General features: G+C 67.2%; 1 protein-coding gene across 1 annotated transcript; it reads left to right on the forward strand.

The window, feature by feature from the left end:
- The first annotated feature begins 5,690 nt into the window (after positions 1 to 5,690).
- Positions 5,691 to 16,558, forward strand: KCND1 (potassium voltage-gated channel subfamily D member 1). The gene is made up of 6 exons (XM_045000432.1): positions 5,691 to 7,070; positions 11,876 to 12,038; positions 12,211 to 12,294; positions 13,368 to 13,463; positions 13,553 to 13,794; positions 14,200 to 16,558. Exons 1-6 carry the CDS (start codon positions 5,956 to 5,958, stop codon positions 14,399 to 14,401), a joined length of 1,902 nt encoding a protein of 633 aa, XP_044856367.1. The 5' UTR covers positions 5,691 to 5,955; the 3' UTR covers positions 14,402 to 16,558.
- The last annotated feature ends 1,190 nt before the right edge of the window (positions 16,559 to 17,748 follow it).

Here is a 17,748-nt window from a genome sequence, read left to right on the forward strand (position 1 = left end):
CACACAGAAAAACCAAGAAACCCCCCCCCACACTTCGTCACAGGGACATTGGGGGGCTGGGGGCACCATGGGGTGGGAAATGCCCTAATCTCATTTGTCCTTAAACTCCTCCAGTGGGTGCCCCAAAGCTCCCGTCAGGGCAGGAACCCAGGCGTCCGGGTTAATTCCCCCTGGGGCAATTTCAGGTTCTCCCGCCCCGCCCCAGAGCTGGCTGCATCTCAGTGCCAGGCGAGCTGTCCCTGCAGGGTGTTATATGCGGCTGGTCCCCAGCCGCCCCGCCCCAGAGCTGGCTGCATCTCAGTGCCAGGCGAGCCGTCCCCGCAGGGTGTTACATGCGGCTGGTCCCCAGCCGCCCCGCCCCAGAGCTGGCTGCATCTCAGTGCCAGGCGAGCCGTCCCCGCAGGGTGTTACATGCGGCTGGTCCCCAGCCGCCCCGCCCCAGAGCTGGCTGCATCTCGGCGTTGGCAGGTGGGGGGAGGGAGCTGAGGCCGCGTTGTCGGATGCCGGCAGGGGCTGGCATCAAAGTGCTGCCTGGAAGGGATTCCCCCCCCCCCCGGGCACTCCCAGGGGCTTTCTACTGGGGAAGGAAAACAATGAAATATTAATATCTGGGCTGATGACATCATCCATGCCCCCCCCCCAGCTGTATGGGGTAGGGCCCCGGCTCCCCCCTAAAAAAAACCTCCCAGTGCCCCTCACTCCCGACCCGCAGCCCCTGCCCCCCCAGCCCTGCCGGTGCCCCTCACTCCCGACCCGCAGCCCCTGCCCCCCCCAGCTCTCCCGGTGCCCCTCACTCCCGACCTGCAGCTCCCTGCCCCCCCAGCCCTGCCAGTGCCCCTCACTCCCGACCCACAGCCCCTGCCCCCCCAGCCCTGCCGGTGCCCCTCACTCCCGACCCACAGCCCCTGCCCCCCCCAGCTCTGCCGGTGCCCCTCACTCCCGACCCACAGCCCCTGCCCCCCCCAGCCCTGCCGGTGCCCCTCACTCCTGACCCGCAGCCCCTGCCCCCCCAGCCCTGCCGGTGCCCCTCACTCCCGACCCGCAGCCCCTGCCCCCCCAGCCCTGCCGGTGCCCCTCACTCCCGACCCGCAGCCCCTGCCCCCCCAGCCCTGCCGGTGCCCCTCACTCCCGACCCGCAGCCCCTGCCCCCCCCCGAGCCCTGCCGGTGCCCCTCACTCCCGACCCGCAGCCCCTGCCGCCCGCCAGCTCTGCCGGTTCCCCTCACTCCCGACCTGCATCTCCCTGCCCCCCCAGCCCTGCCAGTGCCCCTCACTCCCGACCCCCAGCCCCTGCCCCCCCCGCCCTGCCGGTGCCCCTCACTCCCGACCCGCAGCCCCTTCCTCCCCAGCCCTGCCGGTGCCCCTCACTCCCGACCCACAGCCCCTGCCCCCCCCAGCTCTGCCGGTGCCCCTCACTCCTGACCCGCAGCCCCTGCCCCCCCCCCAGCCCTGCCGGTGCCCCTCACTCCCGACCCGCAGCCCCTGCTCGCCCAGCCCTGTCCTCTCGCCCACCCCCCCCGTCTTCCCCCTCCCTTATTTAAACTAATTTTTTTTGTCAGCAAAATCCAATGGTCTGGGGAGAGGGGGGCAGTACAGAGAACCCTCCTGACCAATAGGAGGCCAGTTTTTCATCAGCCAATCACGTGGCAGCTTAAACTCTGTCCAAAGTTACACAGCCCAATAGAGATGAGTTCTGGCAACAAGTGAATGTTATGGAGAAGGGGGAGGGGTGGCAGGCGGGGGGGTCCGTGCAGGGCAGGGTCCGCGCCGGGGGCCTCAGCACTGATCGGTCGCTACCGCTGGGCCAGCAGGGGGTGCTGCAAGGAGACCAAACAGCTGATAAGTTTGGAAACTCCCAGGATGCGGGTCCTGTGGAACTACCGGCCACTGGATTTCATCCCAGAGCTGGGCTGGTATCGGCCTTGGGTCCCACTGCAGCAGGGCAAGCAGGAGGCAGGATATTTGGTGTCTGGCCGGGGGTGCAGGGCCCTTGGAAAGTCAACGGCAGCCAGGAGACCAGGGTAGATGGGCCCATGGGTTCAACAACGTACAGACTCTTTCCCTGAGCAAAAAGCCCAAAGGCCTTCGGAGCCAGGGCCTGCAGCCATGAGCCACGATGCAGCCACCTCTGGGGTGGGGCAGCTGCCTGGACACTTGGGACACCTCCCACTGAAGACGCAGGTGTGAGGATGGGGCGGGGGAATCAAGGCAGCTGAGATTTCACCCGTCTGGGGTCATGGCTGGGAGCCCGGACGCCTGGGTTCTCTCCCCGGCGTGGGGAGGGGCACGGGGGCCGGTGCGTTAGAGGGGCAGGGGAGATGGGATCCCGGACGCCTGGGTTCTCTCCCCAGCTCCGGGGGGTCTCCTGGCTGGAGCAGGGGCTGGGTTCTCTGGCAGCAGGTTGTTTTTCTGGGGCGCGTCTCGCTGGCGGGTGACGTATTGGGGGCACCACCGCCCGCCTGTCACCTGGGAGCCTTTGAAGGGCCCTGATGCCGGAGCTGTCGTGAGATTCCTGCTTCGCGCCCGGGGCTGGCACCAGGCTCAGCCACACGCAGAGAGACGGGGAGGGGCGGCTGCTTTGGGGGAGCAGAGAAGGGGACATGGGGCCTGTCCCCTCTAAGGGGCACCTGCCTGATCCTGTCCCAGAGCAGGGGGCTACTCCCCTCCCCCCCGGCCCTGCCGGTGCCCCCCACTCCCGACCCGCAGCCCCCACCAGCCCAGCCCTGGTCTCCCCGGCCCTGCCGGTGCCCCTCACTCCCGACCCGCAGCCCCTGCCAGCCCAGCCCTGGTCTCCCCGGCCCTCCCGGTGCCCCTCACTCCCGACCCGCAGCCCCCGCCAGCCCAGCTCTGCCGGTGCCCCTCACTCCCGACCCGCAGCCCCCACCAGCCCAGCCCTGGTCTCCCCGGCCCTGCCGGTGCCCCTCACTCCCGACCCGCAGCCCCCACCAGCCCAGCCCTGGTCTCCCCGGCCCTGCCGGTGCCCCTCACTCCCGACCCGCAGCCCCCGCCAGCCCAGCTCTGCTGGTGCCCCTCACTCCTGACCTGCAGCCCCTGCCAGCCTGGCCCTGCCCCCCCCAGCTCTGCCGGTGCCCCCCACGCCCTGGCTCTCAGCCCATTTACTGAACAGCTCTTAGCCGCTCTGGGTATCGATTTGCTCTAAGTGCTGCGTGTTTCCCATGTGCTGATTAAGGGTTTGTTCCGACACTGGCAACTCGGGGCACGCGGGGGTGGGGAGTCTGGTGAGTCCCAGAGAGCTGGGGGGGCCCAGGGCTGGGCTGGCAGGGGGCTGTGGGTCGGGAGTGAGGGGCACCGGCTGGGCTGGCAGGGGGCTGCGGGTCGGGAGTGAGGGGCACCGGCTGGGCTGGCAGGGGGCTGCGGGTCGGGAGTGAGGGGCACCGGCCGGGCTGAGGGCTGCGGGTCGGGAGTGAGGGGCACCGGCTGGGCTGGCAGGGGGCTGCGGGTCGGGAGTGAGGGGCACCGGCTGGGCTGGCAGGGGGCTGCGGGTCGGGAGTGAGGGGCACCGGCCGGGCAGGGGGCTGTGGGTCGGGAGTGAGGGGTGCTGATCCTGCTGGGACTCCTGGCTATGCTGGGTGTGTGCTGGGAGCCAGGACTCCTGGGTTCTTGCCCGGCTCTGGGAGGGGAGTGGGGGCTGGTGGTTAGAGGGGTGGCGGGAGCCAGGACTCCTGGGTTCTCTCCCTGGTTCTGAGTCTGCGGACCCCTCCTCAGCTGACTGGAGTTGTTATGGGGGAGGGGTCTGGGGACTCCACACCCCCCGGCACAGTCCCCAAAATTCTCCCTCTGCTCTGGGCCCCCCGTCCCCGCCCCATTGGTGCCTCCCGCCTCCAACTTCATCTCTGCCGCCTCGATCCCCGGCTCCCCCGTTCCCCCTCCCACCCCTGTAGATCCGTCCATCTGCATCCCCGCTAGATCCACACGCCCCCTTTAGAGCCATAGATCCCTCCCCCATAGATCCGTCCCCCATAGATCCCTCCATCCCTCCCCCATAGATCCATCCCCCCACAGATCCCTCCATCCCTCCCCCATAGATCCATCCCCTATAGATCCGTCCATCCCTTCCCCTATAGATCCCTCCCCCATAGATCCGTCCCTCCCCCATAGATCCCTCCCCCCACAGATCCCTCCATCCCTCCCCCATAGATCCCTCCCCCCACAGATCCCTCCATCCCTCCCCTCGCTCTCCCCGCCCCCCCGGCACCCGGCGCTGCGATATAAGAGCCGGTACCCCCCCCCCCCCCCCCCCCGCCTGATGCAGGCGGGACCCGCTTCACTCACACCCGGCCGGACCCGCGGAGCGATGCGCCTGGCGGGGGCCGGGGCAGGGACCCCCCCAGCCCGGAGCCCGGATCGCCGCCCGCGGCCGCCGGAGAGAGGTGAGAGCGGCCGGGCCGGGCGGGTGTGGCCGCCCCCCCGGCGCCCGGATCGGCCCCCCCCATCCACCCCCCCCGCGCCTGTATCTGTCCCCCCCCCCCTCGGCCAGGGGGGCTGGGACAGTGGGGGGGGGGGGGGGGGCCGAGCTGCAAACCCAGCCCCCCCGACCCCCCCATCTCTGGCAGCTGCACCCCCTGCCCTGCCCCCCGCCCTGGCCCCACATGCACCCCAAGGCTGGGGTGTCCCTGAGTCAGGGGGCCCCTCCTGCTCCCCCACCCCCCATGGAGCAGTTACTGTCCCCCGCAGGGGGGGGTCCGGGAAAGGGCTTTGAGTAAGAATCAAAAACACCCACCCCTCCCCCACTGCTTGGCTAGGACTGACCTCCCCCCCGCCCCCCCGCTGGGGTTCCCCCCTCCAACCCCCCAGCCCCCCCAGCAGGGGAGAGAACCCAGGAGTCCTGGCTCCCAGCCCCCACTCCCCTCCCAGAGCCAGGGGAGAACCCAGGCGTCCGGGCTGAGGTGTCTAATCTGCAGTTCTTGATTTTCTGTCTCACGTCTCGTCTCTCCTGCCCGCAGCTCCCTGAGACGCCCCCCGGCTCCCGAGCCCGTCGGCCCCTTTGCCAAGAGCCAGCGGCATGGAGCAGCCCAGAACCCCCCCCCGCCTCGACTGGGGGCGGCTGAGACCGGGGGGCACCTGAGACCGTGACCAGGAGCGACTCGGTCCTCCCCCAGCCCCTGGCTCCGTGCCCCACAGCGACACGCGGGCTGGGTGCTCGTGTGTCGGAGAGAGCTGAGCCCCGGGCAGGTCCCACGGGGACCCACAGCCAGTGGAGCCCTGAGCCCTGAGCCCTGCCCCGGCCTCCTGGGTCCTGAGACCCGCCCCGGCCTCCTGGGGCCCTGAGACCCGCCCCGGCCTCCTGGGGCCCTGAGACCCGCCCCGGCCTCCTGGGGCCCTGAGCCCTGCCCCGGCCTCCTGGGCCCTGAGACCCGCCCCGGCCTCCTGGGGTCCTGAGACCCGCCCCGGCCTCCTGGGTCCTGAGACCCGCCCCAGCCTCCTGGGCCCTGAGACCCGCCCCGGCCTCCTGGGGCCCTGAGACCCGCCCCGGCCTCCTGGGGCCCTGAGACCCGCCCCGGCCTCCTGGGCCCTGAGACCCGCCCCGGCCTCCTGGGGCCCTGAGACCCGCCCCGGCCTCCTGGGGCCCTGAGACCCGCCCCGGCGTCCTGGGCCCTGAGACCCGCCCCGGCCTCCTGGGGCCCTGAGACCCGCCCCGGCCTCCTGGGCCCTGAGACCCGCCCCGGCCTCCTGGGCCCTGAGACCCGCCCCGGCCTCCTGGGCCCTGAGACCCGCCCCGGCCTCCTGGGCCCTGAGACCCGCCCCGGCCTCCTGGGCCCTGAGACCTGCCCCGGCCTCCCTTGGACACATCCAAGTTTGGAGACAACCCCCCCTCCCGCCGGCGCCCCATCTCCTGGGTCCCAAGGCCACTGCCCGGGCACCTCTGGCTTTGGCGCCTTCCCCGTCCCAAGCTGACGCCCCCTCCCTGCCCCGGCGACCCCCACGCCCGGCCACCATGGCGGCCGGCGTGGCTACCTGGCTGCCCTTTGCCCGTGCGGCCGCCGTGGGCTGGCTGCCCTTGGCCAAGAAGCCGATACCCAAACCGCCCAGCGACAAGCGACCCCGGGGGGACGAGATCCTGGTGGTGAACGTGAGCGGCCGGCGGTTCCAGACCTGGCAGAACACGCTGGACCGGTACCCGGACACGCTGCTGGGCAGCTCGGAGAAGGAGTTCTTCTACGACGAGGACAGCCAGGAGTATTTCTTCGACCGCGACCCGGAGATCTTCCGCCACGTCTTGAACTTCTACCGCACCGGCCACCTGCACTACCCCCGGCACGAGTGCATCCAGGCCTTCGACGAGGAGCTGAGCTTTTACGGCATCATCCCGGAGCTGATTGGCGACTGCTGCCTGGAGGAGTACCGCGACCGCAAGAAGGAGAACGCCGAGCGGCTGGCCGAGGACGAGGAAGCGGAGAGCGCCACCGACCTTTCGCTGCCGCCGGACAGCACCGTCCGGCAGCGGCTGTGGCGGGCCTTCGAGAACCCCCACACCAGCACCGTGGCCTTGGTCTTCTACTATGTCACCGGCTTCTTCATCGCCGTCTCGGTGATCGCCAACGTGGTGGAGACCATCCCCTGCCAGCCGCCGCCCGGCCGGAAGCGCCAGCAGCCCTGCGGCGACCGCTTCCCCTTGGTCTTCTCCTGCATGGACACAGCCTGCGTCCTCATCTTCACCGGCGAGTACCTGCTCCGGCTCTTCGCCGCCCCCAGCCGCTGCCGCTTCCTGCGCAGCGTCATGAGCATCATCGACGTGGTGGCCATCCTGCCCTACTACATTGGGCTGGTGATGCCGGAGAACGAGGACGTCAGCGGGGCCTTCGTCACCCTGCGGGTCTTCCGGGTCTTCCGCATCTTCAAGTTCTCGCGGCACTCGCAGGGGCTGCGGATCCTGGGCTACACGCTGAAGAGCTGCGCCTCGGAGCTGGGCTTCCTCCTCTTCTCGCTGACCATGGCCATCATCATCTTCGCCACCGTCATGTTCTACGCCGAGAAGGGCACCCGCAGCACCAACTTCACCAGCATCCCGGCCGCCTTCTGGTACACCATCGTCACCATGACCACGCTGGGGTGAGTCCGCGCCCGCCTCGCTGGGCAGGGGCTGCCGGGATCCCGCGGGGCCGCCGCTCCCAGGGAACAGCCCCCGCACTCGATTGCTTTAGTCTCGGGTTTTGGAGTTGCTGTGCCGGGAGTCCGGCCCTGGACTCTACCGTGGCCAGGACATTTGGCCAAATGACTGACTGCCCTGCGGCGGGTCCGTGGGACACCAGCGCTGCTGTTCTTGGGCCTGCTGGGAGCAGAGTGCGAATCCCACCCGGGCAATTCCCACACGCAGCAGATTCACAACAGGCTGGGAAAGGGCTGAAGTGTGCATGGTGGGTGTGGGGGAGGGGCTGGGAGCCAGGACTCCTGGGTTCTCCCCTGGCTCTGGGAGGGGAGTGGGGCCTGTGGTTAGAGCAGGGGGGGCTGGGAGCCAGGACTCCTGGGTTCTCCCCTGGCTCTGGGAGGGCAGTGGGGGCTGGTGGGTCAGAGCAGGGGGGGCTGGGAGCCAGGACTCCTGGGTTCTCCCCTGGCTCTGGGGGGCAGTGGGGGCTGGTGGTTAGAGCAGGGGGGCTGGGAGCCAGGACTCCTGGGTTCTCCCCTGGCTCTGGGCGGGCAGTGGGGGCTGGTGGTTAGAGCAGGGGGGCTGGGAGCCAGGATTCCTGGGTTCTCCCCTGTCTCTGGGAGGGGAGTGGGGCCTGTGGTTAGAGCAGGGGAGCTGGGAGCCAGGACTCCTGGGTTCTCCCCTGGCTCTGGGAGGGCAGTGGGGGCTGGTGGTTAGAGCAGGGGGGCTGGGAGCCAGGACTCCTGGGTTCTCCCCTGGCTCTGGGAGGGCAGTGGGGCCTGTGGTTAGAGCAGGGGGGCTGGGAGCCAGGACTCCTGGGTTCTCCCCTGGCTCTGGGAGGGCAGTGGAGGGCAAGGCGCTGGAGCGGAGGAACTTGTGGGCAGGAGGCTGGTGCCATCTGCACTGGGCTGGATATTTCCTGGCTGCCCAAGGATGCAAACGTCTGTTCAGCTCGTAATTCTTCCTAAGAGCCCGCGGCAGCTTCCAGCGCGGGCCAGCCGCAGGGGGGGGGGAGAGCGAAAGAGAGGAGCTGGGGGCTGCAGGTCGGGAGTGAGGGGCATCAGCGGAGCTGGGGGGGGGGCCCAGCACTGGGCTAGCAGGGGGCTATGGGTCGGGACTGAGGGGCACCGCATGTCTCTTTAACAGTCCCCAGGATTCCTGGGCACTGTTGCATCTTACTGCATCATTGCTGGGGCAAACCACAGAGCTGGGGAGAGAACCCAGGAGTCCTGGCTCCCAGCCCCCACCACCCAGCAACACACACACACACAATCCGCAGGTCACCATACAAACTGTCTTTCCCTTACTTCCCACCAGGGGGCGCCAGGGGTCACTATTACACAAGGGTGTGGCGAAGAGATGCATTGTGGGTAAAGCGGAGGGCAGGAGGAGGGGGCCGTTTGGGTTCCGGGCTAGGTGGGGCGGCTGGAGATTCTCGCTGCAATGATGAAGGGAGGAAAGTGTCTTCTCCCCCATCACTAGGTTCAAGTGTTAACAGCCCCGATTGTGTGACGGGTCCCACCACATCGAATGGGGGCTTGGAGGAGATGTGCCTTCATGGTGAAGGGAATGGGGCAGCACCAGGGCTCCTGGGTTCTCTCCCAGGCCCTGGGAGGGGAGCGGGGTCTAGTGGTTAGAGCAGGGGGATTGGGAGCCCAGACACCTGGGTTCCATTTGTGGCCATGAGCCAGGGCCATCTGGGCCAAGCACCCCGGGTTGAGTCTGTTCTGCCTCCATATCTGTTACCGGCAGTTTCTATGAAACAGGCTTCTCCTTCCTGTCCCAATTCCTCGTGCGGCGTTGTGTGGTGGTTCCCCAGCTGCCCCGCCCCAGAGCTGGCTGCATCTCTGCGCCGGGTGAGCCGTCCCCGTGCGGTGTTATATGTGGTGGTTCCCCAGCTGCCCCACCCCAGAGCTGGCTGCATCTCAGCGCCGGGCGAGCCGTCCCCGTGCGGTGTTATGTGTGGTGGTTCCCCAGCTGCTCCGCCCCAGAGCTGGCTGCATCTCAGCGCCGGGCGAGCCCTCCCCATGCGGTGTTATGTGTGGTGGTTCCCCGGCTGCCCCACCCCAGAGCTGGCTGCATCTCAGCGCCGGGCGAGCCATCCCCATGCGGTGTTATGTGTGGCGGTTCCCTGGATGCCCCGCCCCAGAGCTGGCTGCATCTCAGCGCCGGGCGAGCCATCCCCATGCGGTGTTATGTGTGGTGGTTCCCCAGCTGCCCCGCCCCAGAGCTGGCTGCATCTCTGCGCCGGGTGAGCCGTCCCTGTGCGGTGTTATGTGTGGTGGTTCCCTGGCTGCTCTGCCCCAGAGCTGGCTGCATCTCAGCGCCGGGCGAGCCGTCCCCATGCGGTGTTATGTGCAGTGGTTCCCTGCCTGCTCCACCCCAGAAGTGGCTGCATCGAATGCCCATCTGTGTCTGGGGACACGGCAGCTCCGTGCTTTCTCCCCCCGCCCTGCTCCACGCCGAGGCCTTGGTGGCTGCCCGGGTGTTTTGCTCTGCACCAGATCGGGCACGTGGCATGTAACCGAGGCAGGGCCCTGCTGCAGCTCCATGGGGGATGAATTATTTATCCACAGAGCGCGGGAGGCAGAGACAGCCGCTTTCCGCAGCTCGCGTGTGCTGGGGGGCCTGCAGGTCGGGAGTGAGGGGCACCGGCAGAGCCCGGGGCTGGGGTCGGATCCGGGTGACCTGCCTTGGGCTCGTCCTGAGGCCGGCGGAGATTCCGCTGAATCGGCAACATGCTCGGTGAGGGGAGTGGGGTCTGGTGGGTCAGAGCAGGGGGGGGGCTGGGAGCCCGGACTCCTGGGTTCTCCCCCAGCTCAGGGAGGGGAGGTGGGGCTGGTGGGTCAGAGCGGGGCTGGGGGTGTTGGCTCTTTGCGTGTCTCTGCCATGGGGTCGTGATCTCATCTGCTCCAGGGCAAATTGGGGCCTAACCCCCCCCGAGTTTGTTTCATGGCAAGTCCCCCCCCCCACAGGCACCTTCCAGGCCCTGCGGCTGCCCCCTAGCAGGGCGGGGCCCCCTTCCCGCTCCCCCATTTCTGTGCATCTCAGGCCTTGGCCGACTCACATCCCCCCCCCAGTGGAGTTACAGGGGGGTCGGGGCTGTCAGGTCCCCCACAACCATCCCCCTCCCCTGGTCCAAGGAGCAGCCTTCAGTACCCTGGGTCAGCCCCAGGGCCCCCCCCCCGGTATCTCCCCCCACCCCTGGCTCAGCCCCAGGTCCCCCCCCGGGATCCGGCGCCCCGGGGTCAGCCCCCCCCGGTATCTCCCCCCACCCCTGGCTCAGCCCCAGGGGCCCCCCAGTATCTCCCCCCACCACTGGCTCAGCCCCAGGGCCCCCCCCCGGTATCCTGCGCCCCTGGGTCAGCCCCCCCCGGTATCTCCCCCCCCCCATGGCTCAGCCCCAGGGCCCCCCGTTTTCTCCCCCCACCCCTGGCTCAGCCCCCGGGCCCCCCCGGTATCTCCCCCCACCCCTGGCTCAGCCCCAGGGCCCCCCCCACGCCGCAGCACAAGGTTGCAGCAACCTCTCGCCGGCCAAGCGGACCCGCTCCGCGCTGGTACCTGGGGACGTGTGAATATTTCATGTTCTCCGTAGTTACACACGGAGCCGGCCTAGAGCTGGGGCGGGGGGGGGGGCTCCTGGTTCCTGGGGCTTCCCCCTCCGGAATCCCACCCCCGGCACAGAACACAAAATCCCCTTGCTGCCCCCCGGGCCTCGCCCTTGTCCTGAGGTCTGCACTGAGCCACTAGGGGGCGCCGTGCTGCAGGGAGCGGGGCGGGGGCTGGGCAGTCGGGGCTGGGGTCTCAGCAGGGGGAGCCCAGTGTCCTGTCCAGTTAGAACAAGCCACCACCCAGCTACAATTCCCTGGAATTCCCACTGAATAGCAAATTCTTCTTTATGTGTTAGGCAGCTGGTCCCAGCTGCCCCGCCCCAGAGCTGGCTGCATCTCAGCGCCGGGCGAGTTGTCCCCTTGCAGGGTTGTGTGCGGCTGGTCCCAGCTGCCCTGCCCCAGAGCTGGCTGCAACTCAGCGCCGGGCGAGCCGTCCCCTTGCAGCGTTGTGTGCGGCTGGTCCCAGCTGCCCTGCCCCAGAGCTGGCTGCAACTCAGCGCCGGGCGAGCCATCCCCTTGCAGCGTTGTGTGCGGCTGGTCCCAGCTGCCCTGCCCCAGAGGTGGCCACATCGTGTGTTACCCATAACAGGGAAGCTGTCCCCGCTCTCAGGCCGCGCTCTGAGCCGTTGATTGATTCCTCAGCCCGTTAAATAAGTCATGGTGTTGTGGTGCGTATTTTATTATATAATCGCCGCTCGCCTGACGTGGATTAAGAGCGTTTCTCCAGAAGCAATTTCACTTTCCCAAGCGCTCCATTACTAATTGCAACACTTCTGCTGCCTGTTATCCTCATGCGGCGTTATGGGTGGCTGTTCCCCAGCCGCCCTGCCCCAGAGGTGGCTGCAGCTCAGCGTGGGGTGAGCCATCCCGGCGTGGTGTTATGTGCAGCTGTTCCCCAGCCGTCCTGCCCCAGAGGTGGCTGCATCTCAGCCTCTCCCCCACCGCACCGGGGAGGGACTCTAGAGCAGCAGGGCTGTGAGATGCATGGGGCGGTTCACACCTCTGCGAGTGACCAGCTCAGGCTCTTGGCAGACTCCGGCAGCGTCACATTTTGGGGGTTTTCTCCCCGACCGCAAGGGCTAGGAACAGACTTTTTTCAGCCCCCAAAAGCTGAGCTTCTGGCGCATTCGTGTTCTTTTTCCCTCCCTCCTCCCTGGCAGGTACGGGGACATGGTTCCCAGCACGATCGCCGGGAAGATCTTCGGCTCCATCTGCTCGCTGAGCGGGGTGCTGGTCATTGCACTGCCGGTGCCCGTCATTGTCTCCAACTTCAGCCGCATCTACCACCAGAACCAGCGGGCGGACAAACGCCGGGCGCAGCAGGTCCGGGGGGGCGGCCCTGTGCAAAGGAGGGGGGATGCGGGGAGAGGAGAGGGAGCCACAGTGGAGGGGGGTTGTGGGGCTGAGATGCAGAGGGGGGCTGGGGGGTCGGAAGGGGAGCTGGGGGGGAGGTTTGTGTCTGTGTCTCTGACCCGTCCCCCCCCCCCCCCCGCAGAAGGTTCGCCTGGCACGGATCCGACTGGCGAAGAGCACCACGACCAACGCCTTCCTGCAGTACAAGCGCAACGGGGGCCTTGAGGTACCTGCCCCTCGCACGCGCACCCCTCGCACGCGCACCCCTCGCACGCGCACCCCATTGCACTAGCAAACGCCCGTGCACCGTGGCTGCACACGCTTGCCCAGTGGCAGGAGAGCACTCGCTGTACAGACGCCCCTGCACACTCACCCCCCCGGCGCTGACACCCCCTGTGCACAACCGCCTCGCACACTCGCCCTGCCCACAATGATGTTAGCACAGCCCCTGTGCACACCCGCCCCACACACTGCCTCAGTGCACGGACATGACCGTGCACACTCAGCAGGCCCACTGCTCACACTGTTGTACTAGCTCACTCATGTACAAACCCAGTGCACGCTGGCTGCACATTCACCCTTCACACAAACACACAATTGCAGTAACACTCACATGCACAATCACAGGGCACACTTACCCTTTACACATGCACACCGTTACACTAACACACATGCACAACACACACTCACCACCACCCACTTGAACTAAACCCATCACTGTGCAAGCACAAGGCACACTCACCTCACACTTTGCACACACACAATTACATTAACACCGGCACACACACTCACAGTTCCGTTGGCACCCCCTACATCCCCACACACTGCCCCAGTTGCACTGGCACACCTGTGCACAATCACTGCACACTCACCCCTTGCACACAGTCCCAATGCACACTGGATGTACACTCACACACACACACTAACACACCCTTGCACAATCCCAATACACAATTGCCCTTCACACAAACACACACGCTAACACACCCATGCACAATCCCAATGCACAATCGTCGCTCCTACCGGCACACCATTGCACTAACACCACCGTGTACAATCCCAGTGCACACTCACCACAACTTGCACGCTTCCCCAGTTGCACTGACACACCCAGTCACACACCCTCTCAGCCTTACACACGCACAGGAGTGCAGAACACAGCTCTCTTTGCACGCTTCCCCCCGCCAACCCACCTGGTTGTACCCCTCCCACTCGCCCCTGCTCTCAGGCCCTAGTAGGCTGGGGATGTGTGTGCTGGGGAGGGGGTGTCTGTCTATCTCTGATCTCCCCCCAAAACAGGCCCTGGGCAGCGCAGCCCATGCCTTGGCTGTGAGGAATTGTTCGACCTTCGAGCAGCAGCACCATCACCTGCTGCACTGCCTGGAGAAGACCACGGTGAGCGGGGGGGCAGGGGGCGGCTGGGGGGCCGCGTGGGGGGCGGAGGGCGCCGTGGGCCGCGCTGAATCTCCCCCTCCCCCCCGCAGAGCCACGAGTTCATGGACGAGCGCTCGTGCAGCGAGGCCGGGCTGGGGGGCTCGGTGGGCGGACGGAGCAGCCGCAGCACCTCCTTCTCCTCCCAGCAGGGCGGCGCCACCTCCTGCTGCCCCCGCCGGGGCCCCCCGCGCCGGGCCCTGCGCCCGGCCCCCTCCACCGCCTCCGTCAGCCGCGCCAGCGCCCAGGAGCTCAACACGCTGCACGGCCACAAGGGGCCCGCCGCCCCCCAGAGGTAGCAGCACCCCACACCGGGGGGGGAGGGGCACTGGGGGGCTGGGCGAGGGGGGGAGGAATCGGAGGTGCTGGGGGGACTGAGCTGTGGGGAGGGGGAGGGGCACTGGGGGCCTGCCCCAGAGGGGATGGGGCATGGAGGCTCCTAGGTGCTCCCTCCAGCAGCCACTAGGGGGAGCTGGCACCCTCCCCTCCCCCCATCCACTGGGGTCTTTGTGCTGAACTAGAGAGTAATGCTGGTGCCTGCTGCCACCTAGTGGACAACTGCGGAAAAGTGGGGGCTGGGAGCCCGGACGCCTGGGTTCTCTCCCCGGCTCTGGGAGGGGAGGGGGGTCTAGTGGGTTAGAGGGGGGACGCTGGGAGCCAGGATGCCTGGGTTCACTCTCTCTCCCTCCACCTCCCCCAGCCGCTCCAGCTTGAACGCCAAGGCCCACGAGAACATGACGATGACCTACGATGGGGTGGACCTGGCGGCTGCTCTCACCAGCATCCCCACGCCCCCCGCCAACACCCCCGAGAGCCGCCCCCCCTCGCCCCGCGCCCTGCCCAACTCCAGCCTGCCTGCCCCCCACCTGCCCCACCGCATGGTCAAGATCTCCTCCTTGTAAGGGCAGAGCGTGGAGCGGCTGGCGGGGGTGCCCCGTCCCCTCCGCCCACCACTGGGGCCCGGACACTGGGCTCCTGCCTGCCCCGGACGCCTGGGTTCCACATGCCTAGGGGCATTGTCTTCCACAAACGCTGGGGTGCCAGCTGCCTGAGCGCCTGGATGCCTGGGTCCCCTGCTTCGGTGCATGTCCTCACCCGGCTGCCTGGGTCCCAGGGACATTGTCTTCCACAAATGCTGGGGTGGTGGCCTCTGCCTGAGGGTCTGGATTTCTCCCGGACGCCTGGGTTCCACAGGAGCATGGCCTGGCCCAGAAACCTGTGTCCCCCCCACCCCCGCTTAGGCGCATGACTTCGCCCGGATGCCTGGGTCCCGCCGCTGTAGCGACACAGTCTTCCACAAACACTGAGGTGCCACCCGCCGAGGGACACGGCCTTGTCCGGATGCCTGGGTCCTGCCCCCCCCCATTCGAATCAAAGCCATATCTAGGGGACAGCTATGCAAGACGGGTAAACAGCACCACTTCCAGGGCCGGCCTGGGTAAAGCCTCCCCCCCACACCCCGCGCTCCCACCCCAAGCAATGTGGGCAAGAGCCCTGGTTAACCCAAAGCCCTTGTATGGCCTGTGCTGGGAGGGGAGTGGGGTCCTGCCAGCAGAGGGGGCTGGGAGCCCGGACGCCTGGGTTCTCTCCCCGGCTCTGGGAGGGGCGTGGGGGCTGGTGGGTGAGAGCAGGGGGGGCTGGGAGCCCAGACGCCTGGGTTCTCTCCCTGGCTTGGGGAGGGGCAGGTTTGGGCCAGAGATCTTTTGTGGAAGCACCAAATCCACCAGGATTCACACACACACACCCCCGCCCCGGATCAGACCCCATGGGCCCATGTAGCCCAATGCCCACCCTAGATCAGAACCAAGGACCTGCGGGGCCGGACTCCTGGGTCCCTTCCCCACCCCCTTTGATGGACCCAAGCCCCTGGCCTATGCATGTCTCTTCCACCACCGGGGGCCGCTGTCCATGGCTGCCGACCACCACCTGCCTGGATCTCCCTTCTAGCCTCAGTGGGATGGTGCCTCTTTGGGGGAGCAGAAAGGGGGGGTACCAGACCCCCCAAATTCCACTGCCCCCCTCCTTCCCGGGACCTTGCCTAGGTACAACGATTGACGGGGACCGGACGCCGAATCTGCTAATAACTTCGCGCCTTCGACGGGCTGCCGGCCACCTCGCAATCTGCCTCGGGTGCCGTTCTAGGCATTCGGGGGTGGGCAAGACGCCTGGGTTCTCAGCTTGGGGAAGGGAGTGGGGGCTAGTGGTTAGAGCAGGGGGGAGCTGGGAGCCCGGCCGCCTGGGTTCTCTCCCCAGCTCTAGGAAAGGAGGGGGTTGTCTCAGACCCCCCACCCCTGCGAACAGCCTGTAGGGCTATTGTGCCCCTGATAAGAGTGGCAGCGGCATTCCTCACCCCCCCCACAGCACTAACTGTGGGGTGGGGGTCCCGAAACATCCCGCCCCAGGTGGGCAATGCAGGGACGAATGCATGGAGCTGTGGGGCGGGCGGCAGCCAGCCCCGAGGAATGGCCAGCAGGGGGGTGCTAGAGGAGACACTGAAGCCACAGGGACCGGGTTGGGGGTGGGCGCCCCCGAGTCCCACCACGCGCTCTGGGGGAGCAGGCACCTCGTTGGTTGAATAGCACAACGCCCAATTCCTTGCATGGCCACTGGGGGGCACCATGGAATCTGCTGCACCTCCCCCCCCATCTAAAGCAATATACCCAGTGGGCACCCCCCCCCCCGAGAGGGCATCCCTATAGGGGGGGTGCCCCGGCTGGGAGGGGAGGGTAACGCACCCCACACCTCCCCCTTCAATTTACCTCCAAGTCTACATGAAAACGAGTGGAAAAGTTGGGGAGGGGCGGAGCCAGGACTCCTGGGTTCTCTCCCCGGCTCTGGGAGGGGAGTGGGTACTAATAATTGGGGGCGGGGGAGGCTGGGAGCCAGGACTCCTGGGGCCTCTCCTGACTCAGTGTGTGACCGGTCAAGTCACTTCAACTCAGGTTCCCCTTTGTGTCCACAGGGGGAGAATAAAAGTGCCCGGCTTTGGGGCGGGGAGGTTGGGCGTTGAACCCCTGTGAGGCCGGGGGCGCGTTTGCTGCACCTTGCATGGGGGGGGGGGCGGGGGGCGGGAGCAGTACAGAGGCTGGGGGGGGCAGAGAAGCTGGGGGTCGAGGGGCTGCCCTGAGCCCAGAGCGGCGCCGCTGTTGTTGGAGCAAATACAATGAAACGTGTTAAACCTCAGAACCCCGACTCCCGACCTTCCTTGGGGCACGGGGGGCAAACTAGGAGGGGATGCGCCACAAGGGGGCCCCTCTGGGGGCGTCAGATCCGGGGTGACCCAGGGCAGGGGGTGGCTGGGGAGTGGGGTGGGACTGGGACACGGGGCCTCTCCCCACTAGGGGGCACTGGCTCGGGGGTATGTGTGTGAGGGAGCCTGGACTCCTGGGTTCTCTCCCCAGCTCTGGGAGGGGAGTGGGGTCTAGTGGTTAGAGCGGGGGGGGGGCTGGGAGCCAGGACTCCTGGGTTCTCTCCCCGGCTCTGGGAGGGGAGTGGGGGCTGGTGGTTAGAGCGGGGTGGGGGCTGGGAGCCCGGACTCCTGGGTTCTCTCCCCGGCTCTGGGAGGGGAGTGGGGTCTAGTGGTTAGAGCAGGGGGGGCTGGGAGCCCGGACTCCTGGGTTCTCTCCCTGGCTCTGAGAGGGGAGTGGGGTCTAGTGGTTAGAGCAGGGGGGGAGGGGCTGGGAGCCCGGACTCCTGGGTTCTCTCCCCAGCTCTGGGAGGGGAGTGGGGGCTGGTGGTTAGAGCAGGGGGGGGGCTGGGAGCCAGGACTCCTGGGTTCTCTCCCCTCCACTTGGGGCTCGGTTGGTCGAGCAGGATAATAGGTAAGTAAAAAGGGTGGGACTATATTTGAGTAACAGTCACCTCAGCCAATCAGAGCGGCTGCCGTGGGGGCTCGGGCAGGGCTAGAGGGGAAGGGGGCCTTTGATGGGATGATGCCTTCCAGCCAATCAGAATGGAGGGTTTTCTTCTTGGCCAATCAGAGAGCTACTCTTCGATGTCCAATCAATCAGAGATGAGCGCTGTGCTCTCAGCCAGTGAAATGTGGGCGCCTGGCTTCCCAGCCAATCAACATCATTTGCTGTTTCCTCCTCCAATCGGAGGTGTGGAGCCTCTCAAACTGCCAATCAGAAGCGAGGGTAGGTCCTTCGTAGCCAATGAGAAACGACGTCTCCGTCTTCTAGCCAATCAGAGATGGCTCCTTTGCGTTTCAGCCATTCGGAAATAGGTTCCTTGTCTCTCAGCCAGTCAG

This window comes from Mauremys mutica, unplaced genomic scaffold, assembly GCF_020497125.1.
Source record: "Mauremys mutica isolate MM-2020 ecotype Southern unplaced genomic scaffold, ASM2049712v1 000298F_np12_obj, whole genome shotgun sequence".
In the NCBI taxonomy this organism is placed as follows: domain Eukaryota; kingdom Metazoa; phylum Chordata; order Testudines; family Geoemydidae; genus Mauremys; species Mauremys mutica.

What these genes read in the sequence shown, in the direction of transcription:
- KCND1 (XM_045000432.1), top strand. Translation starts at nt 5,956, where the DNA reads ATGGCGGCCGGCGTGGCTACCTGGCTGCCCTTTGCCCGTGCGGCCGCC. An exon ending in GTCACCATGACCACGCTGGG is followed by an intron (nt 7,071 to 11,875) that starts GTGAGTCCGCGC and finishes CCTCCCTGGCAG; the next exon opens with GTACGGGGACATGGTTCCCA. An exon ending in AGCGCAACGGGGGCCTTGAG is followed by an intron (nt 12,295 to 13,367) that starts GTACCTGCCCCT and finishes CCCCCAAAACAG; the next exon opens with GCCCTGGGCAGCGCAGCCCA.